Here is a 26,796-nt window from a genome sequence, read left to right as displayed (position 1 = left end):
GGCGACGGAGAGGAAGGATCAAGAATCCAACTACGACTTTCTCCATTTTGAAAAGGAGACCATTCATAGGGGTGTGGCAGAACAGATTATAAGGGGTACGCATGTTTTTAAGGGAACGCGGTTTTAAATAACAGTATTTTAATAACAATTCATTTCGGGTTGTAAGCGTCGCTGCTTACGAACGATTTTTTTAAGCTAAAATGGGAAATTGTCATACCGTTGGACCAAACGAGGCCCTTGTTGTATCAGGTAACGTTAAATATGTTGTTTTTCGGACCGTCTGTGACTGTGTTGATCTCTGCTTCTATGTCTCGTCAAACTGGGAGACAATCGTGCATCGAACAAGTCTTCTCCTGCACGTTTTTATTTTATTTTTGTATTATTTAATCGTAAATGGTGTATTTGTAATAAAAAATGTAGTTGGTTTTATATTGGGAACAAATTATGTAGGCTACTACTTGACCATGGTTATTTATGTGATGGGAATGGAACGTCGACAGGATGTGCTTCAGAAAACATCAGTTGATGTTTATGTCTTGTCACTGGTTTACTGGCTGTTAACGGCGGTTAGCCTGAACTGAATGGAGAATCAGAATGTTGTGAGCAGTGAGTGATCAGTGAACACACTACCTCGCTTTATGAACGTGTTTTGCCTTTTGGCTGTGATGCACTGGTTATATTTGAATTGCACACTTGCAATTTCCCCGTCTGTCCTGCACAGCTTTGGGTATTTTTCTAGCCCTGAAACATGACTGTCATGATTAGATTATCATGTACGAGCGTCATGTGAACCATGGCTAGGTATTTTTCCATCCTCATTTTGATGAACGAAGGCTAGAAAATGTACGGCTGAGGTTTAGCTCCGTCTCCTTAATGCTATGGACCAGAGCTAGGTTGAGGTATGACAAACAATTGCTGTCATACATTTACAATAAATTGTAAGAGATAGTGTGTTACAGGCAGCACTCTCTCACACACAGATACATCTGTTGAAACAATGATCTATCGGATCCTAACTATCCCAAATCCCAATTGTCCCCCCACCTCATGTGATGGGCCTCCAGTCAATCTCCAGGAATCTGAATCATGCCCAGAGAGAGGGAGGGTGACTGAGGATAAAAACAAATATAGCTCCACACACTTGTTAAGTGGCAGTCATACAGCTGGAAATTATTTTCTTTACTGTCGATTGATCATTGATTGATTGAAAATTGTATTAACAGTTTGTAGAATGGGTACAGTACAGGTCATAATCCCCTTCATTTTTCTTATGCATGATGTGGTCTGACATTTGATGAGACCAGTTTCCAAAATACGTGTTATTATTGTCTTGAATAAATACTGGGGGAAAGACAACATGTACGTCCTACAGACAGATTATCAAATAGTGAAGGTACTAATGGTTCTTCTCACATTCTTTTCAATTTGTAACTTAAGGATAATTTATACAGTATTGTAACTCAAGGGCTCATTTTATGATTTTTGTATATGTATGTATGTATGTATATATATATATATATATATATATATATATATATATATAATGTCTTGTACCAAGAGCAGCACCCATAAAGGGTTTAAAAACATATTTAGCATGAGGCCACCATAGCACAACATTGGCAAACGAGTCATTGGATGGGACCAACACCATGCTGTCTGTCAGTTGAATGTGGACAGCTGGGAATGTCACAACATATTTGAGAAAAGACTGGGGTGCCATAGTTGTGTCTAATTTATATTTCATCATACAACCCATGTTTGTAGATGAACGAGTCAGTGATATTTGTGTACTGTAGTGTCCAACCGATATATCGGCCACAGATATATTGACCCTTATGTGTCAGTAACTCCGTTCACTCTCAGAGTTAAATTAACACTGATGATACAGTGTAGTCCCAGAGAGCAAAATGGTATCAAATGGGGGTCTGACTCTGTGGCCTAATGCATGTCAAACATAGCCTGGCTAATAAGCCAGACCGAATCAGCCGTTGGCAAAAAGAAATTGCCTGCCGGCGGATTACGGTCTGGAGAGGCTCAATTGTACGCCCATTTCCTACACCAGAGAACTGGTGTGGCCAATCGGGACACGGTATGCAATATGGGCGGGCTTTGGTACAGTGACGTTCAATGCTTGAGACCTTTGACTGACAGTAGCTCTAACCAATTGCGTCAAAGAGAAAATGTTTGAACCCGCCCCCCGGGAAACAAGATCCATACACAGCATCTCCAGACTCAAATACCACACGACAGTGTGATTTGAGTCTGGCTTATTAGCCAGGCTATGTCAAACAGGGGGTACTTGGTATTAAATGGTCCGCATATCTTTATCAAATGGGGATCCGTTACATTTACTGCAAGTAGGCTACTATAGTAGGGGGGCCTATTTAGCTGCTACAGTATTTATTTACTCTTGGAGTGAGAAGTAAAAAAATATTATCTTGATTGAAGTCATTGGTTTAAGAAAGCAGCGGTCTGTACTACTGTCACTGTGCATAATCATGATATCGGTACAAAATCTTTGCACAATCCACATAGAAAAGGCCTATTTTCATTCCAGCTAAAAAAAAATCACTATCTGTTGCATATCGGTTATCTGTGATTGTCCCCTCTCTAAAATCGGTCAGACACTTGTGTACTGTGGTGCGCTCAGAGGCACCCAGTGTAATACTAATTATATACACTAGATTTTATCCCTAAAAAAAAATATCCTCCTGACCTCCATTCTTATCACAGAGCACCAGGTGCTGAATTCGCTCCGTTTAGTCAGTGTGTTGTACATTTATTGGACGGGACCAAAAGTGTCATGATGTTGTTAGCCCATACTAGCAGGGGCCTACAGTGAATGGCTTCTTGAGTGTGGTACCCCTCGATGGGTGCTGCCGTCTTGAGCAGCCAGCCAATAAAATTGGCTGGGGGGTACTGAAATAATGCTTCTGTGTTGACGCTAGGGGTGCAAAATCTATAGTGAAACACTTCACTCATATTTCAAAGAACCAGGGTTGCGCTAGTAACTCCTGGCCAGAGCTATACAGTTGTTATGGAAAACCTCAATTCCACTCAGGGTGAAGCATCTTGTATGATTGTATCACAGCCGTTCCGGCCTGGCAGGGGTAGAAATGTAGTGCGTCACTGCCGTCAGAGATAATGAAAAGCAGTTTATAATGTGGTGGTGAAAGGTACTTTCACCATTTGAATAAACTACATTTAGAAGAGCTAGAGTGAATGTGTCTGGAACATCACATTTTTCTTCACTACTACACATGGCTGAATCATAATAATCTTCTCTGGTGATACTGTGAACTGTTTCTTCAGTTCTTTCTTCCCCATGTTTCTTCACTAGTCCGATCCAGAAGAACACAGTTTGCTGGCCACTGCTACAGAGCTGATCATGAGGTTATATATCGGCCCTTCTTCTCTGGAATCCTGCCTCAAAGCAGACCAGAGGTAGAAAACTGTCGTTCCCTGATGTCATCGCTAGGGGCACATGCATCAGTACGCAGGAACTGGGGATGGCAATGAAGGACCGGGAAGTCTGGCGTGGCATTGTGAAATCCATGATCTCGACCGCGGTCGTAAAATGATGATGATAATGATGATGATTGAACTTCTATACAGTGATATCCCATGGCTGTATGAAACAAATTCCAGGGTTTCTATCTAACATCTATGTATGTTGTCTTTGTTCTTCCTAAGGTGGCTGCTGTGGCTCAGATGACAAGTCCTATATGGTGGGAGGCTGGGCTTGGGCCTGGTGGCTCATCTCAGACATCCAGAGGTAAGGCCTTTCACTCTGGTCCCTGCTGTACTAATGATTCCCAACAGCTGTTCTCAAAGAGTAAACCAAAAGAAAACAAAAACACTCTTGTTAGTTTTGTCAATAAGCATTGAATAATTTCAGTCAATTTGAATTAGCCCTTCGCTAAGTCCCACCCAAGCCTGTTCTTGGCCAATATCACGTTAGCGACGGTTACTAAGTAAGGATCCTGGTCAAGCTTTCAATGCTGGTCAAAATGGTTAAGCAGTGTCAATAAATATATTTGCTGTAGCATGTGTGGACCTCAGAAAGAGGGTTTGTTTTCTTACCTTGTTACAATTTAGGCATTTAGCAGACGCTCTTAATCCAGAGCGATTTACAATAAGCAAGAACAAAAAGCAAAGCAAATGCATCACATACATAAAAAGTAGTTATCATGAAACATGCGTAAGCTAAGAACGTAACAGTGGAATATCTATATAATGAAACTATACATATAAACTATACTGTACATACTATACTATACATATATACTATAGAGCGTCGCAGTCCCGCCCCCTACCATGGACCAGGAAATTAATCCCAATGCATTTTTCCCATAGACATTTCAAAAAGTATTTATTTAAAGACGGTTACGCCGCGGACAAAGCCAACTCGAGTCGTGACAACTCATGACAACACAAACAATATTTTGGACCAAGCAAATAATTACTAAGAAGAAAAACAACAAAAAAAGTGTTGTAACCTGCCGTTTTTTTTTTCTTCTTTCTAATTATTTGTTCGGCCCAAATTTTTTTGTTTGTTGTCATGATTTGTCACGACTCGAGTTGGCTTTGTCCGCGGCGTAAACGTCTTTAAATAAATACTTTCTGAAATGTCTATGAGGAAAATGAACAGAGAATAATTTCCTGGTCCATGGTAGGGGGCGGGACTGCGACGCTCTATAAAGTGCTATAACTACTAATGCAATTCTAGTGCTGTCTACGTAACATGCTATAAGTCTGTATAAAATGCTATCTAAGTCTACATAAAGTTCTATCTAAGCGGCTAGGGTAAGTGTTGTTATGAGCAAACTAGTCCATTCCATGGATAAGCCTATCTCACAGAATTTCCCCGCCCCCCTTAATACGCCCCCTTTCGGGGTTAGTGGTGATAGCGTGACGTCACTCCATAGACGCTACATGTTAACAGAGGTAATTTAAGAAGTCTACAACTTTTGTTTTCTCAAGGTAAGGTTTGTTCTATCTGTTCGAGCTGATTTACCATCTTGTTTGCTTCATAATAATATTGGTCTGTCACATTTTTACATTAGAAAATGTACTTAGATTCTCCAGAGAAAAAAACGTGTAAATGCTAATGTTAATGACACCACTATTTACCGCAAGTGTGCGTGAAAAGCGGGCTGTGAGATAGGCCTATTATTTCGCTTCGTTGTGCAGTTTAATAGTAAATATTAGCAATAAAAACAGGCCTCATTGGCTTCCATTGTAACGGGGAAATAGCTCTCAAAGTCACTCTTTTAGCACATAAGCGAACAAAACAAAAGCTGATTCCGACAGTTTATTGATGTGTCTTTTGATAGATTTATAAAGTAACTATTTTGGTCGGAGATATACTGACGGTACTGCGGTGTTCCAAACTCTCGTGGGGACATCTTGCGAGGTTTCGTTTGTAAACAAGTCGCCACACTGTTTGAGATACACCCAGCTGCAGCCTCGCAGAGAAGCAGTACCAGACATTTCTCCTAAAGTGTCTTCTAAAGTGTCTCCCTCAAACACGTCCATTGTGTATGTTTTTAGCGACAAGCGGAGAAGATCAAATATGTTTGTTTACATCCAACGGCATTGATTCCAATAATACGCTTCAGGAGTGGGTGTACAGATTTGGACCAATCGGATCGGTTTGACTCAACACGAACAGAAGTGATTCAGTCGGTGTAGGCATACCTACCGGATCTTCTTTCTACACAAACTAGTCGAAACAAGACAACGTTGACATTTTTGATTAAAAATAAAACGGCATGAGTCAGAATCAGCTTTTGTTGTGTTCGCTTATGTGCTAAAAGAGTGACTTTGTTTCCACGTTACAATGGAAGTCAATGAGAGCCTATTTTTATTTCTAATATTTACTATTAAACTGCACAACGGAGCGAAATAATTCATGGAATGGACTAGTTTGCTCAGGTAAGAAAACAAACTCTCTTTCTGAGGTACTGTCCACACATGCTACAGCAAATATATTTATTGACACTGCTTAACCATTTTGACCAGCATTGAAAGCTTTATACTTAGTAACCGTCGCGAACGTGGTATTGGCCAAGAACGGCCTTGGGTGGGACTTAGCGAAGGTCTAATTGATATAAAAGAGCACAGTGAGGGGAATTAAACTAATTTTGGGAAAATGAATTCATCATCGCCATTGTCATCATCATACTATAATTAACCAAATGTCTGAATGTGTGTCACTGTCACTGCCGTAGCTCCTCACTGCCTGCACCAATCACTCCCACTTTTCACACAGTCACACAGTCATTGACCATAATAATATGGAGGTCTTAACGAAGCCCTTTTTTCAATTTTACAAATTATCGATTAATAATTAATTAATTAGTGCATTAAAATTACCCATCCACTTACATGGGAAAATGCGAAAACTCACATCTAGTATTTTTCTCTCAGAAACCGTTAGTCACAACACTTGGAGGGGAGGTTCATAATAATTATTAAAATTAATGTAATAAATAATTACATCAGTCAGCCTCATGGTGGCGCTATACACCCACTTTACATTTTGCCTTATAACTCTTGAACCGTAGGTCGTAAAATCAAAATTTCACTTTCCCTGGATTCCTTGGGTCATGACCCATATACTGTATTTATGGGGAGGCAATATCTCACAACGGGTAAGGACTAGTATTAATAATATATCAATGGGTTTCAAGCCAAACTTAAACCCCCAGAACTCTGACAGTACATTTTAACAGCGGGCAACAGCCAGACGAATGTTCCGCAAGTGCATTATTTGTCTATGGGACCCGGCAACTACCGCCGATAGCAGGCGAACGGCCGAAAAGTGGGCGGACGAACGTCGCCCGATATGATAAGAATTATTCATCTTTTCGCCCGATAACAGGCGATGTGTTGGCCGATGCTCGCCCGCTGTTAAAATGCACTGTAACATTGTCTGTTAACAGTAAACAAACACTACAACTAGGCATGTAACTCAACTCAACTCACGATACGATTCTTCACGATATTTTCAACACGATTACTTTCCAGACAAATGACCGAAAAATCTTTTTTTTAATGATTTAATTCAATTCAATTCAATTTTATTAAAGTGTCAAATCACAACAAGTTGTCTCAAGACACATTACAACCAACAAAGATCCACCCAGAGCAAGCAATATTGCGACAATGGTAACGAAAAACTCACCTTTTAGGAAGAAACGTCAGGCAGAACCCGACTCTAGGGTGGGCGGGGGGGGGAATAGGAAGGAAGAAAGAATAGAAGAGAGATAGACAGGGTGGGCTCCGTGGGGGGGCCTGGTCCACATCTGGTGGTGCACTGTGAGGCCGGGTCCACGGTCACACTTCTGGTGGGCTCCATGAAGTGGCCTGGTCCACGGTCACACTCGGCAGTCAGTTGGGGGTTAATATTAGAGTTCCACGGGACTGCGAAGTGGAGGACGAAAAGAGACTCCGGGGAGGGATTCCCCGGATGTTGGGTTAGTGGCAGGCCTTACTGGAGCCTATACAGTGTATATTACAAGCACTGCTGGGAGACAAACCCACACAAACAATGTACAATTATGGTATTTAGCAGACACACAACACAGGTGCGGGGTTTGGTGGGAGTTTCCCCTTACTCAGTTCCCACCCTTATGACTTTATCGGGTGAGTGAATCCGAATATCTACCCCCAAGCTTTTTTTCACAATTTTTATTTAACTACATTTTTCATGTAAAATTACTTCATTTCTGTGCAACAACTGTAAACATGCTTTCATGTTTAAACCTAGCTCGAGTTAACTACTGACTGTATGCTAAATCAGACTGGGGTTGTGGAATTGAGTTCAAAGTCTCACATTCTTTGTAAGAAAGGAAGAGATCTCTAACTCTACTTATCTTTAGGGCTTCTTCACATTTTCACCTGTTGACTAATCTAGAGAGAGCTGTCCACAGGAAAAATGTTATATGCCTGTACCTCTCAAGTCATACCAATCCCAAACACGTGACATTATACTAGTAACAAATCACAATAGTTTAGTTCATTGTTCCTGGGAGAACCTGATAACCACAACACTGTATCCCTTGTATATTATTTTGTGTACAGTATGTCTTGTCTAATTGTAATTTGTCTTGTTCATTTCTACTTTGCTAACCTGCTTTGCCTTGTCTGGTGTCGGTCTTTATCCTGTCTCTCTCTACCCACCCTAATGTGTGTTTGTGTGGTAACCCAAGGCCCCTTCTTTTATGCGGTTGCTAGGAAACGCAATGGTAGAACCTAACCACATTAAGCCAATAGCCATGGCATGGTTTAACCCTTTACTCCACGTGCCCTATTTAACAAAGCGGTTATCCTAGTGATTCCTGGCGTATTCATTTGATATAATCTTGTAGTGCTGCACAATTCATTTAAAAATTAGATCGCAATCTAGATTCAGACACATGTGATCTCATTTCTGAATTTGAGCAAGAATTGTGCAGTATTAGTTGGCTAGTGTCCAATTAATTTGAGTTACTCTTGTGTTTTTGCTACAAGAGAGAGGTTTAAGTCAAGTACTTTGATGTTGTCTGTTTTAAGCCACAGTAGTTGGCTCCAGAGAGAAAAAAAATGAAATTGTGTGAGAATCGTGTGCTCAATTCTTGGTGAGGAAAAAAAGAAGAATCGTGCAGCACTATAATCTTGCATCATTTTCGTTAGTTGTACATGTTCTGTGGCATAGGAAAGTAGAAATAAAGGTAATGGGTTTCAGCAATCCAGCCTTCATCAGTTGACACTGATGAAGGCGTCTGTCATTCCGATTCCATCATGCAAGAATTAAAAAACTAAAAACGCAATCTTGGTGTGTGCGACCCATTACTTTTATTTCTATGTGATTTGAACGGGTAACGCACCATAAGTCAGAGCACGGTGGTCACAAGAAAAGGTATCTATTGCAGGAGAGTAGAAGAAATGGTCTGGCTCTCGTGTATAATGGCAGTGGTCTTTCTTCATCACATGAAGTAAAAGTCCTGTGCATTCGCTTAGCAGCAGGGACAGCAGAATCGGGAGGGGCTGCATGCAGCAGGGTCTGATAGCTTGCCTTCCCACCCGTGATGCTGTAATCATGTTAATGTTGGGCTGTATGACATCATGGATCAAATTCCCCTGGGAGGGAGGCGGAACAACAACCGAGTCCCATGTTGTTGTCAGACAGACTGATGCATTGATTCACTGATAGTGAAACGCGTCTCTCTGTCTGAGGATGCTGGGAACTACAGTTATGTCAAGCCTTTTAGAGCCTTATTATAAAAGGGTTTACACTGGAAGTCTGGCACCAGTAGCCAATAATATAAGCACACGCACTATACAAATCTCCTTGCTGCCATTATCTCAAGTGTAACTGGTGCAGAAATGCAGTAAATTCTGACTGATCTTGACTGACGAATGACTATTGTTTTGGTCTTTGTCCCGATGTGTTTTAGCATTAACGGAGACACAACTAGCTGTCTTGTTGGTTTCTGGTGTTTTACAGTAGCATCAAAGGCGGTATAGCTCAGATAAGAGAGTTCTCTTGAAAACCAGTACAATTTGACTTGGTACAGACCGTACGGTATACCTATAGTTACTTACTTACTTTGCCCTCACCCGTCACCCCCGTCCCCTCCTCCCTTTGACCTTGGTTACTGACCTTTCTAACAGCTTTTGTCCAACAATGTTCTACCTCTGCTATTCTGCCTGCCCGCCTGCCTGCATAGAATGTCTCTGGAGGTTATGACCATCCTCTGTCGCTGCGAGAATATCGAAACCTCGGAGGGTGTTCCTTTGGATGTGACAGGGGTGGCTCAGGTAATGCACTGCAAGAAAGAAAAAATCCTGGCAAGGGAGTGTGGCGCTCGCACTGAACAGGGAAGACGCATACAAAAATGGTTGAACTAACAAGCTAACACTTGTCCATCTGGTTTTCTACCCCCCTCCTGTGTCATTTTCTTCCCTCTAGCAAAAGGGAGAGAGAGTCAGCTGCAATTAACCTGGGCTTCACTGCACAGCTATTTGAGTCACTCCTTTTACTGTTGACAATTGTGTGTCTAAATGGATGCTAAGGGAACCCAGTGCAAAATTCAAAATGCAAGAACAAACCTGCATGAGGCTGTTTAATCAAAATTGAGAGTGGCTATGTAAATAATACAGTATATATGCCTTTGGACCCAAAGACAATTAAACTGTTGCATAAAAGCATTCCATTTAGCCGTATTGTCACTGAACTGGAGTCGTTCTATGTCTTTTTTTTGTTTTGTTTTTGGGTCCATTTCAGTGCTTTGTGCTCTGGCCCCCCTTTCTTCATTTGCTTTCCCTCTGAACATGCCAATTTTTATTTTATATTTTTTCCACCTTCTTCACAGGATAACCCTTGAGATTATGACCCTGCAGCCCAAGTGTGATGATGTAGAGACAGCGGAGGGTGTAGCTTTAACTGTCACAGGGGTGGCTCAGGTAAAACACTACACTTTTCGGGAATGCCTCTCTCAGTCCCAAGGCCAGGTCAGACTCCCACTACCCTTGCCCCCTTCCCTCACCTTCCCAGAGGTGCCCAGATCGCCGCCACCCTCCTGTACCCAATGGGATCATGTTATCAGAGACGTAGTATACTGTATATGAGGGTGAATCATTCTGTTGTTTTTTAAACGTTTTTTTTAATTGAGGTGCACCCGCCTATGTGCTGCTTTTATTTATTCTACAATGTGTGCCTGGTTTTGTCAAACCTCTCTGATATTATCATGCCATAAATTATATCTGGAATAAAGCATTTCATATACCTGTGTTCTTGATTAAGACACAAAGAAACCAAGTTTATACACTTGCTGGTTCATGCAAGATGATGGAATGATTGTCCCTCATATCAAAGCATAGTCAGACCTCTGTGTTCCTTAGAGAGGCTATATGAGATCTGATGTATGTTTCAGTATGCGGCTCATCTTTCATTTAATTATTTTAAGTACATATCTGTTCATTTCTTTTTAAACTATTGGCTATTAAATGTGATGATAATACATGGCTCACATACATACTGATATTAAACTGTGATTATCTACCTTTTAATAATGTGATACAAATTGGCCCTGACTTTTACAAAAGCACTGCCAACATGAAAGCATTGTAATATTTCTTATGATTGATGTTTTTCTTTTAACAGAGGTATTATTGTAAATCTGAAATTAACCTCTGTCAATCTTAATAATCTCCTGTACTTGATAACATCATTGATTAGGGCCAATATATAGAGACAAACGGAACTTAAATGCCAACCGTTTTTCGCAGAGTTTCGATTTGTCTTATGATATATCCATTATTATTTGTATTCATGGCTTCCTCAGGCTTCTGTTTTACCCATGCCTGCTTGTCAGTTGCAAGCATATGCACGTTCAGCCGTCCTCTTTTCTCCTTTGTACTTTGCCATCCATGCTTACAATGAGTCCACTGTCAGTAATAGGAACAAACACTTTTCACACTTGCCAGAGAGGATGCGGCTATCTGATTGGACCACAGCCTAACGGTGGAAGTTTCTATGGTAGCAGGATTAGAGAGTGTGTGTGTGTGTGTGTGTGTGTAAAGCCTCCTGGTTAATTGCCAACTACAGTTTATCCATTTCCATTCAACACACATTAACATCATTATTTGCCAACTTTGGGATACTGGTTAGCAGGGGGGGGAAAAAAAGAGTAGAAAACATGTAATTTCCTGTATTTTGTTTGCCCTTGTTCGCACTCTGAATGGGCTCTATGCAAACACACCATTTTGGAAAGAACTCGGGGCCCCTTCCTTACTTCCTTCACAGGTGTTGCTGATGATACTAATGGAGGCTCTGTTCCATTCTGGTCAAACAGACAGGGTTTCCAGACCTGAGCCGACAGCCACAGACGTTTTCTCTGTCGGACAGCTTCTTTTCCGGGTTTTTAGACAGCTGGTGGATGGAAAAGAAGCTCCACCCACGCGGCTGACTGCGTGGGCAATCAGCCGCGTGAGTGGAGCTTCTTTTCCACACCCAAATGGTGTTTAACTCTGAGGGTGTACAAATGGAACCAAATGGACCGGGTCCATTTGGTTCCATTTGTACACTCCGAGTTATGGGGGTCATTGAAATCAAAATTTTGAGAACCACTGCACACTAACTGGAACGGAGCCTTAATTAGCATCATCGGTAACACCTGTGAAGGAAGTAGAGAAGCGGCCCGGAAGCTAGGAAAAGTTATTCTGTGAGCATAGAGCCCATTCAGAACCTTTTGGGGTTGGAGGGGTGCAGGGGGGGGGGGGGGGGGGGGGGGTGGAAGCGGCGGGTGATCCCCATTGCACGTGAAAGTCTTCATTCCAGTGCTGGCCTTGCCACAGCCCCCCCCCCCCCCCCCCCCTGCTGTCTGTGTGAGAGATTGCAGTGTGGTTGCCTGGCTGGCTTTCTGTGTTTTCTCTGCCATTGCCCCTGGCCTCAGCAGCACTGGCTGCCCTGACCTCAGCCCTGCTATGACTGCATGTCGCTGAGGACTCATGTCCTGTACCACGTGTGTTGTTGCCTAAGGACCCAGCTCACTCTCTCTTTACTTTCAGCTGCAGGGGAGTACATGACACAAAACCTTCCTTTCTCTGTACAGCTTTTATTTGTATTTTATTTTTGTTAACTTTCAAATGTGAATTGTGATCAATTACCTCATTAGATGAATCTGGACAATCCCCAGGTCATTGCCATTCATTTTCTATTTTTTTCAGTGCCAACCTTAATGATTCCCTTTATTCTTTTATCTTGTTTTTTCCCTGACTTGATGCTCTATATTTTGACAATATTGAAATGTAATTGTAGGCCTTTTTGACTCTCAAGGTCACTACACACCAGGATCAATGCGAATAAACAACATGAAAATGCTTTTGCCTGTGCTATACCTAGGGACCTACCGATTCCGGTTCTTAACGGTTCCCTATTTCGGTTCCAAAATGGTATAAAATAACTTAAATAAGAGGTCAAATGTTTATTTAACAAAAAAGCTCAATGTCAATTTAAGACATGTATAATGAATAGTGTAACATCCTCTCCTTTATTTGTGGGCACGGTGGCACAGTGTAGTGCTGTTGCCTCACAGCTAGAAGGTCCTGGGTTAAATTCCCGCTGGGGATGCTGTGGGCGCTGGGGGCATGTTCTCTCCTCCGTGTCAAAGGTGGGGTTGGCAAAAGGGCCTTTCTGTGTGGAGTTTGCATGTTCTCCCCGTGTCCCCTAGGGTAGGTACCCTCACAAAAAACGTGCAGTAATCCTGGTCTCTACTCTCTAGTCTAAACTACCTCCCCCTGGCCAGCCGGGGTGCCTGATGATGGAGGGGAAAGGAACTGGTCGGAATAACGTGTTCCTTCCACATGCTACGTCTGACTGGGGAAACTCTCCCCCTGTCAGGTGAAAAGAAGCAGCTTGGACTCCTCATGGAAGGAAGCATTAGGTCAGTCTGCTGCCCCCACAGGTTGGCAGAGGAAGAGTAGCGCCCAGGATTACATTAGATAATTGACACATACCCCCTTTCTGAAACCAGCTCCTCGCCACTCGCCTTACACCCGACACACTTGCCCGCGATATGCGCGTTCACGCGAGGCTGCGCCATATTAAGTGTCGTCCGAAACAAGCAGCCTTGAGTGGAAGTGGCTTATAAAGCCCTCAAGAGCGAGTCTGTGCCGGTCTAGACTCGATTGCCTTGTGCAGCCCTGCTCTCTGTCCGCATGGAAACCGCAACCTACAAATGCAGTACCACCACAAATAAATGATAAATAAACTGCTCCTAAACAATATTCATCTGATGCAGAATAGACAACGCTCCAACTGATGTTCACAAGGGCTCTTTATTAACCCCACCGTGAAAAACTATAAATTAAACCACACAAACAAAACAACTTTTAACTTTTAACAATTATTTATAAACACCATGGATGTATATGACATGTCCTATTTGACAGTCAAGCTGTATTTCCTTTTAAATGTCCATATTAATGAAATCCACACAAACATACACAATGCAATATAACTGTACAAACAAAATAACAGGTAACACAATTGCATGATGGTAACCATGGCAACGAATGGTGTCTGTTTCCTGTTTCTGCACAAGGAGGGCGAGTGTATTTCCAAACAGTTTTTTTTTATACCCAGCACCCTAATCAAGGGAACTTGATTCAGCTGGAGGGGCACTTCCTGACGAGGGAACCTCCCGAGAGCACTTCAAGTCAAGAGACTGGTTTCAGAAAGGGCCTGGGTGAAAAAATGGGTTGCAAAATCGTGGGATAAAAGAAAAATCAACCTAGTTTCAAAAATAATAGTCACTCCATTGCCTTGTTATAATTGCGAATAATCGCGTTCAGTGTAGGTGTGCATGTTATGTCTACTCCTAACACAGACGGCAGTTTAAATTGAGCAAGAAAATAAATGCTCCCGGTGTGTACGGACCTTTAGTGATGAACTTACTATATTAAACTACTATATTATTCTTTTTTTTTAGGTTTTCTGAGCTCAATTGCACCCAAAAAACCTGAACTTTTAACATTCAGTAGATGCTCTGGGGTTTTCTGGCTCAAACAAGTGCTCTGATTTTCCTGTGGATTGTGATGTAAGACTCCACAAATTCCATATATGACAATGGGATTTGCCAGCAGATATCACTATTGAGGCCTGTTTGCCTGTTTTCATTGCAGCTCAAAAGGCTTCCAAACCCCAGAGAAAACTTCAGACCACAGAAAATCCACTGAATGATCAAAGTTCAGGTTGTGTGGGTGTAATTGAGGTCATAAAACCTAAAATAAATAAATTAATGTCATGAAACCTTTAAGATTGACACTGAACATTTCCATGAAGATTACTCAAAGCATTGAGCCAACTCCCAGCTAAACAGTCCAGGTTTAACATACAACATGTACAATGGCAACTAAATGGCTAGAAATGGTAGCTTAGATGTTTCCTTCTTGAGTGGAAACATCCAGAATCCGTCAAATCTATTTAAATACTGCCATAATTGCATCTTTGTAATCTCTAACAGTAGTGATGAATTGATAAAAGTCATTTAAAAGCAATGCACTGTATAACGTATACGTCCTAGCACTACATTAGCCACTATATTGGGTCAACGACTCAAATTCCGTAGTAAAATGTTTTGTCAAAAAAACATTTTTTCAGGGATGCATATTAAAGAAAGGCAATGAGAATGCATGATTGTCATGAGCTGGGAGTCTTTTTGAATCTATTCAGAAAGCAGTTCCCTCAATATGTTGTATGTACTTTTCTTTAAACTCTTTAAACCAGGCATACTTTATGTTGTACATGACTGCTTGCCTTGGTTTGAATGTGTGTTCCCTTCCCTCAACTTAAAATGGATCCTGCAGGCTGTTGCTACTAACGAAGTGTTCTTAATCAGCTTATTGTAGAAGCATAGTGCATCACAGTGCATGCTGTTTTATTTTAAATCCTTTGGACGTGATGCATTTACCAAAGGCATGATGTACCCTACAATGTAGGGTACATATGATGTAGGGCCTACATCATACAATTGTATTAGAAGTACGTACCAGGCATACATGCTCTGTATGCAAAAAAACTGGTTATTACAATTATACAGTATCGGAGCATCAAGGTTTTGTTGACATCAGCTGGATTGATATTGGATATTAAATTTCATTCTGAATATATGACAGAAATTATTGTCTATTATAAGTACCAGTACCTTAAAATGGCTTTTTAGACTAGGTACTTTAGAATCTGTGTTTTAGTTACTAGAATGCGGGTTTGATGGTTAAATCATGGAACCTAATTTGTTAATGTTTGCGCCGCACATGTATGTAAGTTGTGTGTTTGTGTATTGGGTTTGTGCTGTGCTGTGCTGTATGTGTGCTGTGCTCTGACGCCTTCCGTCCACCTGGTCTCCAGGTGAAGGTGATGACCGAGGATGAGCTACTGGGCTACGCCTGTGAACAGTTCCTTGGGAAGACAGTGGTTGAGATCAAGAGCGTCATCTTGCAGACCCTTGAGGGTCACCTTCGCTCCATTCTCGGTAGGTAGTTTTTTCAAAGCACTGCATACAGTAGCATTCAAGTTTAGTTATTTTTCTGATCGTACTTATGTACATAATGACTATCCCTTCCCAATCTTTATCTTAGGCACATTGACAGTGGAGCAAATCTACCAGGACAGAGACAAGTTTGCAGGTCTGGTGCGGGATGTGGCTTCCCCTGATGTGGGCCGCATGGGTATTGAGATTCTCAGCTTCACCATCAAGGTGGGTGACGCAGGCACATGGCGTTAACATCCATGGCAAAATGAGTGTCTCAGAGTGCATTTTGTGTCTGCCATGTCCACCGAAATAATGTAAGTTGCAAAGCTAAACTTGTGTAATTTAGATACATATTACATATGTAGACATAGCACTCTATAGTGTATTCTCATAGTTTCATTGTACAGATAATCTACTGTTAGACGGAGAGTCTAACAGTAGTTTATTTTTATGTTTACTTTGTTTTTTTTACAGGTTACTTCAGACAAACAGTTCAGTCAAAACAGTTCCATTTTTGTACCCCTCCCCCCGGATGTTAGGTTCTTAGCTTGCTTAATATGCTTATGATCCCTGATGACTATTTCTATGCATTTGATGTATTATCATGTGTTGCTCTTGCTTACTGTAAATGGCTCTGGATTAAGAGTAAGTAGCCTTGCCGAGCCATGAGGCCCATAGGGCAGGAGTCTATCTCCTGTTTCTGTAGAGTAAGTAGCCTTGCCGAGCCATGAGGCCCATAGGGCAGGAGTCTATCTCCTGTTTCTGTAGAGTAAGTAGCCTTGCCGAGCCATGAGGCCCACAGGGCAGGAGTCTATCTCCTGTTTCTGTAGCATGAGGCAGCTTGATGTGCAAGTACACCCCCTGGACATGACGCTAGTATGTCGCAGGGACTTACCCCCAATCCAACCCTTGATACTGGGTCACATTTCTTAGAGTCTTTGGTATGACCCGACCTCCCAGTCTCAGGGTGGACACTCTAACCACAAGGTCACTGAGCTGGTTTCTGGATTAAGAGCGTCTGCTAAATGCCTAAATTGTGTTAAAGGAGCATTCAGTGATTTGGGTGATTTGGTAAACCACCCAGTCCGCCCCGGTAACAAAATGTGCACATGCACGCTCTACAGTGGGGGAAGTGCAACAGGCCAACAGCATGTGCACCAAGGCCCGCCCCCACTCGATCATGATTGGAGGAAGGCCCCTCTCATCCTGATTGGATGACGGTTTTGCCACCCGCACCCAAAACTGAAACTAGGGTTTTTTTACCCCAGGGGCTAACTGGGGACAGGGAGGAACTCCTTATATGGTCAGCACACTATAGTAGGGAGGATTATCCAGAAAAAATAAGTGATATTTGAATTAAGTCAAATCACTGAATATACCTTTAACCATTCCGTGCGTCTCTTCCTCTCTGACAGGATGTGTATGATAAAGTCGAGTACCTGAGCTCTCTGGGGAAGACGCAAACGGCTGCCGTGCAGAGGGACGCAGACATCGGAGTAGCGGAAGCAGAGAGAGACGCAGGCATCAGGGTGAGATATGGCTTTCGAAAGGGGTTGATGTTTGCACTCTGGTGGCGCAGTGGTAAAGTACCGGCCGGCCCACCACAGCCGAATCTATGGGTTAGAATCCACTGTGATGTGTCCGGCTTGGCCGAGTGTATACTACGAACACAACTAGTGGGGAAGGAAGTGGGTATGTTTACCTCCTCCCGGTGGGGGCTTCTCACGTGCAGTTGAGCCAGTAGGGTACAACAGCAGTGGCAAGTGGTGGGTGTAAAAAATAATTGACTACTCTAGTCTCTCATTAGAGAAGATTCTTACAGCTCTAGCAGTGATTCTCAAGCATTTTCATTTCAAGGGCCCACGGTTTGACATGCATCCGGCTACGGAGCCCTATTTCATGGTATTTCTATCTCCGGGACCCAAATTTATATTGTAAAATCAATGTTAGGCACATTTAACATTTTGTTCCATTTGTACACTCTCTAAAGTCTGAACACTCTGTTACAGACCCATAATTGTCCACTCCATTTGGTTCCTATAATCTATCATTTAGCTGGGCTGGACTGCTCTAAATGGTGGGTTGTCATTTAAAGGCAGGCAAGGTGCTGCTGTGACTCGTCCTTGTTCCCTATTTACGCTAAAACTTGGCTCCACCTTGCAACAGGAAGCGGAGTGCAAGAGGGAGATGATGGACGTCAAGTTCCAGGCAGACACAAAGATGGCCGATTCCAAACGCGAGCTAGAGATGCAGAAAGCCTCTTTTAATCAGGAGGTCAACACAAAGGTACAGTATAAACGACAAATATGCCCCTTTCATGATTCATGCATGTAATGATGTCCAATTTTTATGGGTCACGACTCAAGTAAAATTCCCATTTTCTTTTACCTACAAAGATTTTGTTTATTAAATGTATATATTTCAAAAGATTTAGTTTTTTAAATATTATTTTTAAGGAATTGTATAAATTTTAAAACAACCGAACAAACTAATGTTAAGAAATTCCATAAATAAATTTTAAAACAACCGAACAAACTAATGTTAAGAAATTCCATAAATACAAATAATAATAATAAGAAGTAGTGAAAATAACCGATCTACAAGCTCGTAGATCGGCTATTTTCACCAGTTTGTGTCCCAGGGCAAACGTCTAATGTCTCTTTTTGGTCACAGGCTAAAAGGTGTGACTAAAAAGTGAACCACCGCTGTACAGTACTACTACTGACTCCCATTTGCCTCCTCAATGGCATTTTGTTGTTTTCCCCAGAAAGCGGAGGCCCAGCTAGCGTACGAGCTTCAGGCGGCCAAGGAGCAGCAGAAGATCCGTCTAGAGGAGATCGAGATCGAGGTGGTGCAGAGGAAGAAGCAGATCACCATCGAGGACAAGGAGATCCAGCGTACGGAGAAGGAGCTCATCGCCACGGTCAAAAGGCCCGCCGAGGCCGAGGCGTACAAGATGCAGCAACTGGCTGAGGGGCATAAGTGAGTGGAAAACACAGGGCCCTTTTACTTTAAGAACAGTGGTTTTCAACCCCTTTCAGTAGTAAAAATCAACAAGAACCATACTGTTGTTGCCTCTAGGCAACCACAAACCGATTATGGAAGGATATGTTATTTTTTCTTGAATACATTTTTTTTAGCATGTTCCAAAGTGTACAGGGAACTGTTATTGAGAAGTACATGAAGGTGTAAAATTAAGATTTGTAATATTCAATTACATTGTCGTTGTTTAACTGTGTAGTTTTCCACGTTTGTCATGTCTCCCAGATGTGACTCATCCAAGTGCCATTTGAAGTGAGGACACTCACTACATCACTAGATCTAATAATTCTCCGTCCTAACCCTTCCGCTAGGGTCAAGAAGGTGCTGACGGCGCAAGCGGAGGCCGAGAAGATCAAGTGCATCGGCGAGGCGGAGGCCGGTTCCATCGAAGCCATAGGGAAGGCAGAGGCCGAGAAGATGAGGCTAAAAGCTGATGCCTACCGGCAGTACGGAGCGGCAGCCAAGACGGCCTTAGTCCTGGAGGCTCTGCCCAAGGTACCCCCACCATACATCCAAGCAGCATCTCTCTCTATTAGCAACCAACATAATAATGTTTTGATTTGCCAATCACGAGTCAAGTGCCTGCTGGGAGCATTTAGAGTAGTTGTACCCGCAGGAACTCGCCCAGGGTGCCGGCTCGGTTCCGGCGAGCCACCCCGCATCCGAAACGGTCGAGAAATGACAGTTACCATGTGGGGTAACTGTACTGTACTGATACACCTGAAGTCATCATATATACAGTTAATATGTATGTGTGTGTTAGGCTGCACAACACTAGGTGCGGTTCCATTAAGCCTTTGCGAAAAAAGGAAGCGTATGTTCATTAAGTCGAAAAAAGAAAAGCGAATTGTCGGTGTTTCCATTAAACTGATAAAATGCGCATATGAAATAAGTTCATTAAATATGCAGTAGTTGACACTGTTTTGCCAGTAAAGTGAGGCTCATGTAAAGTAGTCCTAATCCATGTTCACACCATTGATTTAGGGATTTGATGCGCTTGTGCGTGCTCTCAGTTTAATGGACGGGACCCCATATACTGCGCTGTAATCTGATCCCTGGTCAGCGGCTCACCGACCGTCAGCAAGTCTACAGCAAGCCAGCGGGCATCTGCTGCTTTCACAGTATTGACAACACCTATACAGTCAAAGAACGTACAAAGAACGATTTGTTGTGTAATGCTTGTCTTAATATATTCGGGGCACATGTAGCCTATATGTCGCGGGACTCGATTGGAGCATACTGGTCGTTTATACTGTAAATTGATTGATTGCAGCTGCAAACAGTTGTAAATAACTTAGCCTACACATTTAGGTTGCTTATCTTATGCAATGAATATATAAGAATAGATGAAGCATATGCATGGATCGAAATCGAATAGCCTGCAGGGACCCAGGCAGCTAGGTTATATAAAAGTTTAGTCTACTACACCACGTGTGTGTGTGTGTGTGTGTGTGTGTGTGTGTCTTGCATCCATACAGTAGGCCTAGCGATCCAGATATCAAAATGATCGGAGCGCCCCGATCAACTCGGGAGGATTCAGAGTCTCAGACTTCATATGGGTTCGGGTTGGGGATCTTTGAACACACTACACAATTATTAATCGGACGGGTCGGGTAGTAGTAAATTGGGACCTTATATGTATCCACAACATCACTCCCTCTCCCTCTAGCCACCCTCCCATGCACCGTTCACTCCACTGCCTCGGTTTTTTTTCCCCCCCAACTGTTCAAAAGCGATATAATGCGAGTTCAATGCTTTCTAATTAAAAACCTTTTCCGCAAGTGTTTCCATACACTATTTGCGCATTTCCCTTTTTTTCGAAAAAGCCTAAATCCGCAACCTCCAAGCGAAAAAGTGTTTTTGCGAAAAATGGAGACTTATTCGCACTTTGATGTGTTTCCATCCAGGAGATTTTGCGCAAGAGCCTTAATGCGGCTTTATGGAAACGCACCTAGTGACACTTGGTTTTGAAAACCAACCAAATGCAATTTCTGTGCTCAGACACAAGTAGCCAGCCAGCCAGCCAGGCACACACAAAGCTACTTAAGGAAGTGGTTGCACCACTTAAAAATGACCTGAACGTGCCTGAACAAGTGCAGTAAATGTAGTCCTTCTAAAAGTTATTGTCAAGTCCTGAGCTTGTAGATCTGCTATTTCCGGTGTGTAACATGGCACGCAACCAAGCAAAAACCAGACATTAGGTACAGCTGTATTAGGAAATGAAAGCCCAACATACATCAACAGATATGTGATCACTTGTCCTCAAAGTGGTGCAAAGTATAAAGAGAAATGCTGTTTGTTTTATAACAGATTGCTGCCAAGATTGCTGCACCCTTGGCCAGGACCGGTGAGATCGTCATCTTGAGTGGCGATGGAGGCCGTGTGACTGGGGAGGTGAACCGCCTATTGGCTGAGCTGCCCGTGTCCGTTAATGCCCTCACCGGGGTGGATCTCACCAAGGTAAGATGGGCAAGGTGGTAGCTGTGGTTGTTTTAGTTTTTATCATTTCTTCAGACCTCAGCTGTATAAGATGCCAAGATTCTTATTTGTCATTTAAACATGTCAATTGTTATTTTTAACGCATGTGTTTGTTCCAACGTACTAACTGTCCGACAGACATTAGTCCGACACCCTACCCAAAACCCTAACCTAATCCTAACCGCACATGGACTTAGCCACAGGTTAGTTTTAACCCGCAGCACATGTCAGGAGCCACGGGTGATTTTAACCTGCAGCACGGGTTAGTTTTAACCCGCAGTGCATGTCGGGAGCGACGGTGTTGTCAGACATACCAACAGTCCTATACAGTCATTAGTCAACCGTATGCACCCCATTTTTAACTGTTGTTTTTTATATATATACAAAAATTAAATACCACTTACAATTACTTAACACAATATACTGCCTTTCCAGAGCACATGCCAGCACCATGCTAACAGACTCAGAACACATGATCCCTCTATTATCAGAGGAATGTTGGAGTTCATTGTTTCCATGACAGACAGATAATCCACTCTCCTCCTCCTGTTCCCTCAGATTCCTCTACTGCAGCAGATGATGTCCCAGCAAAGCCAAATGGCCGTCTGATCTTGGCACGAAGTTCATAGCTCTAAAATAATCTCGTATACATCTGCCACAAGCATGACAAGAAAATGGTCCTCTGGCTTCTAACCCCTTACACCTCTTTATGGCAACTGCCTTTGACTAGGACAACATTTGACACACCATCCCCCAGACAGTTTTTATACTCTAAATTCAGGAGAATTTTCGTTTCTTATAAGTCCCAGGTGCCTTATGTCTGGAGGAGTCTATATGTATTTTCGACTATTTAATTTTTTTGTCCCCCTTTTTGTTTAACACATTGCTTCTTTCCACTCTGCACCTGATCGGTCAGTGATAAATTGTGGAATTCTGTCGGCAAACTCTCCTGATCTTACCCCGCTGACCAGAGTCAGGGGTCAGTTCGCATCAGATGGTCTCAGTTTGAAACATTGTAAAACGGATGCAGGACAGAATCCAAAATCATTAGCGAGAAAGTAGACCACGCACTGTCTTCTCTTCGAAAAGATTACAAATATTAGCTTATATAAAACGTAATTTTCACTCACTATGCTCCTCGTCAGACTTGGTACAGTTGAAACATAACCATTAGGCTCAAATACATTTCTACACTTTGAGGAGCAGAGTACAGTGCGTGGGCCTTATTTTCTGGTGAGAGATGTTTACACAGGTTCGTAAATTGGTTTAAGGCTAAAAGATAATTGCAACACAGCTCACAATAAACTAAGTACGGTGTAGAAAGGGGCAATTTTGCTGTATACATGTTCACTTTAGTATTAGAGCTGTTATATTGGCTGGATATATATACATAATTGAGAGGCAGAGCTTGTTGAAGCGTGTGATTCATGTTTAAAACTAGTATTAATGAAATATAAATTAGGCTTAAGACTCACAACAAGGTCTTCACTTGGACATTTTAACCACTCAAGTGCCCAAACCCTCAGGACAATGGTTTGATTCGTTTTAACTTATCACAACAAGTCGCTACCTACAGAGACCGTTTGACTAAGTTGTCCTGTTGCAATACCTGCCAGTATCTTCAACATTATTGTGAGCTATGGACACACGTATGATGAAACGCAAATCTAGAAAACGCATAACAAAGCCATACATTCTACAGATTAGCTTTAGCAGCCATCCAGGACATTCTGGATTACCTCATATATAACAGCTTTAATGCATTTTATTTGTCATCCTTCACTGACGTGTGATGCTATGTTTTATTCCGTCAGTCACCATTATTATTCCAGATTAATAAGGCCAATCTTTTAAATACTCATTCTAATCATTTGCGTCCATCTAGTTTGAGAATATATTGTGATTATCTCTGCTGCTATATTTTCCATTTAAGTGAAGTTCAGCAACTTCAATCTAGACTGCATAATTACCCTACAATCAGATGAGTAATATTTTTGCTAAATTGCTATCCAATATGCTTTATGTGGCGTGTAATTGAATATGGCATAACCTTTTGCTTCTATTGTGTTTTATTTTACAAAAACTGTATGGCAAGTAATCTAACCACTATTCAGATGTTACTTTTTTATGACTGAAGGAATTTTTATCATTGTGCTCTTTTGGTTATTTTTATGCAAGCATAACACAATTATAGTGGTCTGACTAAGTCTTTCCATCTTGTTGAAGTATTGTAAACAAATCAAAGGAAATAGTCAGACCTTATGCCTGATTTCTATTTTGCGTTGTGTGGCGTGTTATGAGTCTTGCAGAATGTCAACACTGTGATATTTCAAGGAGTATCTAAAACTATTACCTTTTGTTTTAATAATACTTTGAAATGGATAATTAGTGTATAAAGTATGCAGTGCCCTTCTTATGGTCAGAGAATGTAATTTCAGAAAACTCCCTATTGCGTAATTGATCCATCCAATCTGCTGACCAATCCATTATATCACATGTTGGATTGATTACCGGTAAGCCTGAGGGAAGCACTGATGACATCCTGTTGCCTAACTGGGACAAAGGCACTGTGTGCCTCATGACTAATTGTTCATTTCAGCACATGGAATGTGTGAAACTGTTACACTCAACGCATCACTTTCTGTAGTGTGTGTGTGGTATTTTATTTTTTATTTCTACTTTTGTTATTGTGGTGCCATTTTATAAATGTTAACGGGAACACAGATTTTAGTTGTTCTATATTCTAAGTAGCTTCAGGTATGTTCTAAATATATTGAGAAAAAATAATTACCACGGAGCTTGTTTTCATTCGTTATTTTTGGCCATCGCGTTTTGTGCCAAAGAATCATTTTTGTGATTTGGATTGTCCTATCAAGAGTAGAGGCAGCTTCGTGTTCCTGTAACTGGCATTTGAGAGTGTAATGTAGTAAGACCAAATGTTGTAGACCTATGCCTTAACTCATATCTGTACCTGAACCACAGAAAAAATCTCTAATCTCATAAAATACGTTGTCAACTTGTCTGTCAATCACTTTGCATTGGTCACTAGAAATTGTGAAAACTAACACTAACAGCATGGCATTTTCAGCACGTGTTCTTGTGACAATATGTTCCTGTCTTTCTGTGATCAAGACTTTGTTACAGTATGTGTTGCCCTGTAATAAATGTTACACCACAACATGTACGGTTAATGTACTTTATCTTTATTGATTAGGTTGTTTAAGGATGCATAAAGGCACGCCAAATTTTATTTTAAGTTTAATATTTGTGTAATTGGCCATATTAAAACTATCCTGACATAACATTTGCAATTTTGACCCTCACCAAATACTCGTCTACATTAACCATCTAGCCCACCGGACCAGAATTTCTGGTGTTGGCCCTGATGATTATATTTAGTTTTGAATTATTTTGTAGAACAATACAAGGAAACTTAGTACAGTAAGCATATTTTAGGAGCCAACAGGTAGTTTTATTTTCCCATTATGTCAAGGCATGCTCTGCATAGCAAAGTACAGGGCTGTGTGGCAACAATGACATCTGCTGGACATTCTACTAGTTCACTGGGATTTCATTTCATACAAATGGTTTTCTAAAAGTTCAGTATTTGCCATCATCTATAAGGCACCAAAATATATTTTTCAAATGTTACAATTGAGGATTATAACTGTAGTCTACTCTAAAGGATCTAAAGATTTCCATTTTAGACTGAATGTTGCAAGCAAGCATTCCACCATAAACCAAATACTGAAATAAGTTTTAGAATATTAGAAATGGCACCATTGCTTAATTAATGCTATAAATGAGGCTAGCACTACATTTTCAAAACAAGATCATTGAAACACCACAGCACGGGTGATTTTTAACCCGCAGCACAGGTTTGTCTTACTATTAAATGACTATAGGACTGTTGGTATGTCTAATCATTAACATGTGCACCCCATTCAAACTTTAAAATGTTCGTCTTACGGTGGACATGTTTGCCTAAAAATGAATCTTTGAAATGTTTCATAGTTTTAGAAATATAGTTGAAATGTTTTGTAGTTTTTGAGTTATTTAACATAAATGCCCCAAAGGACCCCCATTTGAAGAGATATGCCAGGGAAATGAAATGAAATCTATATTTACCCAGGGTATCTGGGCTAAGCTCAAGAACTTGTTTCCAGCCAGGCCCTGCTCATAGAACACATTTCATCGTAGTGGTTCAATGCCTTGTTCAAGGGCACTTCAGCGGTGGTCATTTTAACGTGTCGGACGGCTGATTCGAACTAGGAACCTTCCGGTATCAAGACCGCGCCGCTATCCGTTCGGCCACCGCTGCCACATAAGGGACCCCCATAAGAGAAGGCTCTAGCGGTGATTCTCAACCCTTTTAATTTCAATGACCCCCAGTTTGACCTGCATTCGTCTACAGACCCCCACTTAATGGCATTTCTATCTCTGGGACCCCCATTTATAGTGAGTTACAGACCCATAATGGTCGATTTAGTTCCAAACTATCAATTAGCTGGAACTCCCTCAAGGGGAACTCCCTCAATTAGCCTGGGACCCCACTTTGGGTGTTCTGTACTTCTATTTTCCATTCTGAATCAACTAAATAGAACACTGCACCTGTGTTCTATACTTCTATTTTCCATTCTGAATCAACAAAACACAACACTGAACCTGTGTTCTATATTTCTATTTTCCATTCTGAATCAACAAAACAGAACACGAACGTGTGAGTACCCACTAGTTGGTACATGGCAAAGTTTGTGCTATTGCCATTGAGAATGCATTGGGCGTTTAAGTTAAATAACTCAGAAACTACAAAACATTTCAAAGTAAAAAGTTCCAGCATGTGTCTCCACAGTAAGCTGAATTATAAAAAATTATAAAAGTGTGAATGGCGTTTCTAGGTGAAAGTGCTTTTTTAACGTGCCAATATCTGCCATTGAGCCCCATTGTAAATTTCTCAAAATTGAAAGCACTATATTTCTAAAACTATGAAACATTTCAAAGATTCCTTTTCAGGCAAACATGTCCACCGTAAGATGAAGCTAAATAGGTTTGAATTGGGTTTCTAGGTGTAAGTATGTAGGACTAGTAGCATGCCAAAGTTTGTGCTATTGCCATTGAGAATGCATTGGGCGTTTAAGTTAAATAACTCAGAAACTACAAAACATTTCAAAGTAAAAAGTTCCAGCATGTGTGTCCACAATAAGCTGAATTATAAAAAGTGTGAATGGAGTTTCTAGGTGAAAGTGATTTTTTT

The 26,796-nt window shown here is 41.5% G+C and overlaps 1 protein-coding gene across 2 annotated transcripts; it reads left to right on the top strand.

Moving 5' to 3' along the window:
- Nucleotides 1-24,722, top strand: LOC306928472 (flotillin-2a). 2 transcript variants are annotated; one of them, XM_079508612.1, is made up of 11 exons: nt 1-249; nt 3,694-3,775; nt 10,362-10,452; nt 15,899-16,022; nt 16,129-16,247; nt 17,438-17,551; nt 18,189-18,308; nt 18,790-19,004; nt 19,376-19,559; nt 21,375-21,524; nt 22,101-24,722. In XM_079508612.1, exons 1-11 carry the CDS (start codon nt 201-203, stop codon nt 22,149-22,151), a joined length of 1,299 nt encoding a protein of 432 aa, XP_079364738.1. In that variant the 5' UTR covers nt 1-200; the 3' UTR covers nt 22,152-24,722. The 2 variants fall into 2 exon arrangements, with proteins under 2 accessions (XP_079364738.1, XP_079364739.1); XM_079508613.1 differs by lacking the exons at nt 1-249; nt 10,362-10,452 and having other exon boundaries at nt 3,707-3,775.
- The last annotated feature ends 2,074 nt before the right edge of the window (nt 24,723-26,796 follow it).

Source organism: Electrona antarctica, assembly GCF_951216825.1.
Source record: "Electrona antarctica genome assembly, chromosome: 8".
Lineage (NCBI taxonomy): Eukaryota > Metazoa > Chordata > Actinopteri > Myctophiformes > Myctophidae > Electrona > Electrona antarctica.
The sequence above is the reverse complement of the archived record's forward strand: the minus strand, read 5'-3'. Positions and strand labels throughout refer to the sequence as shown.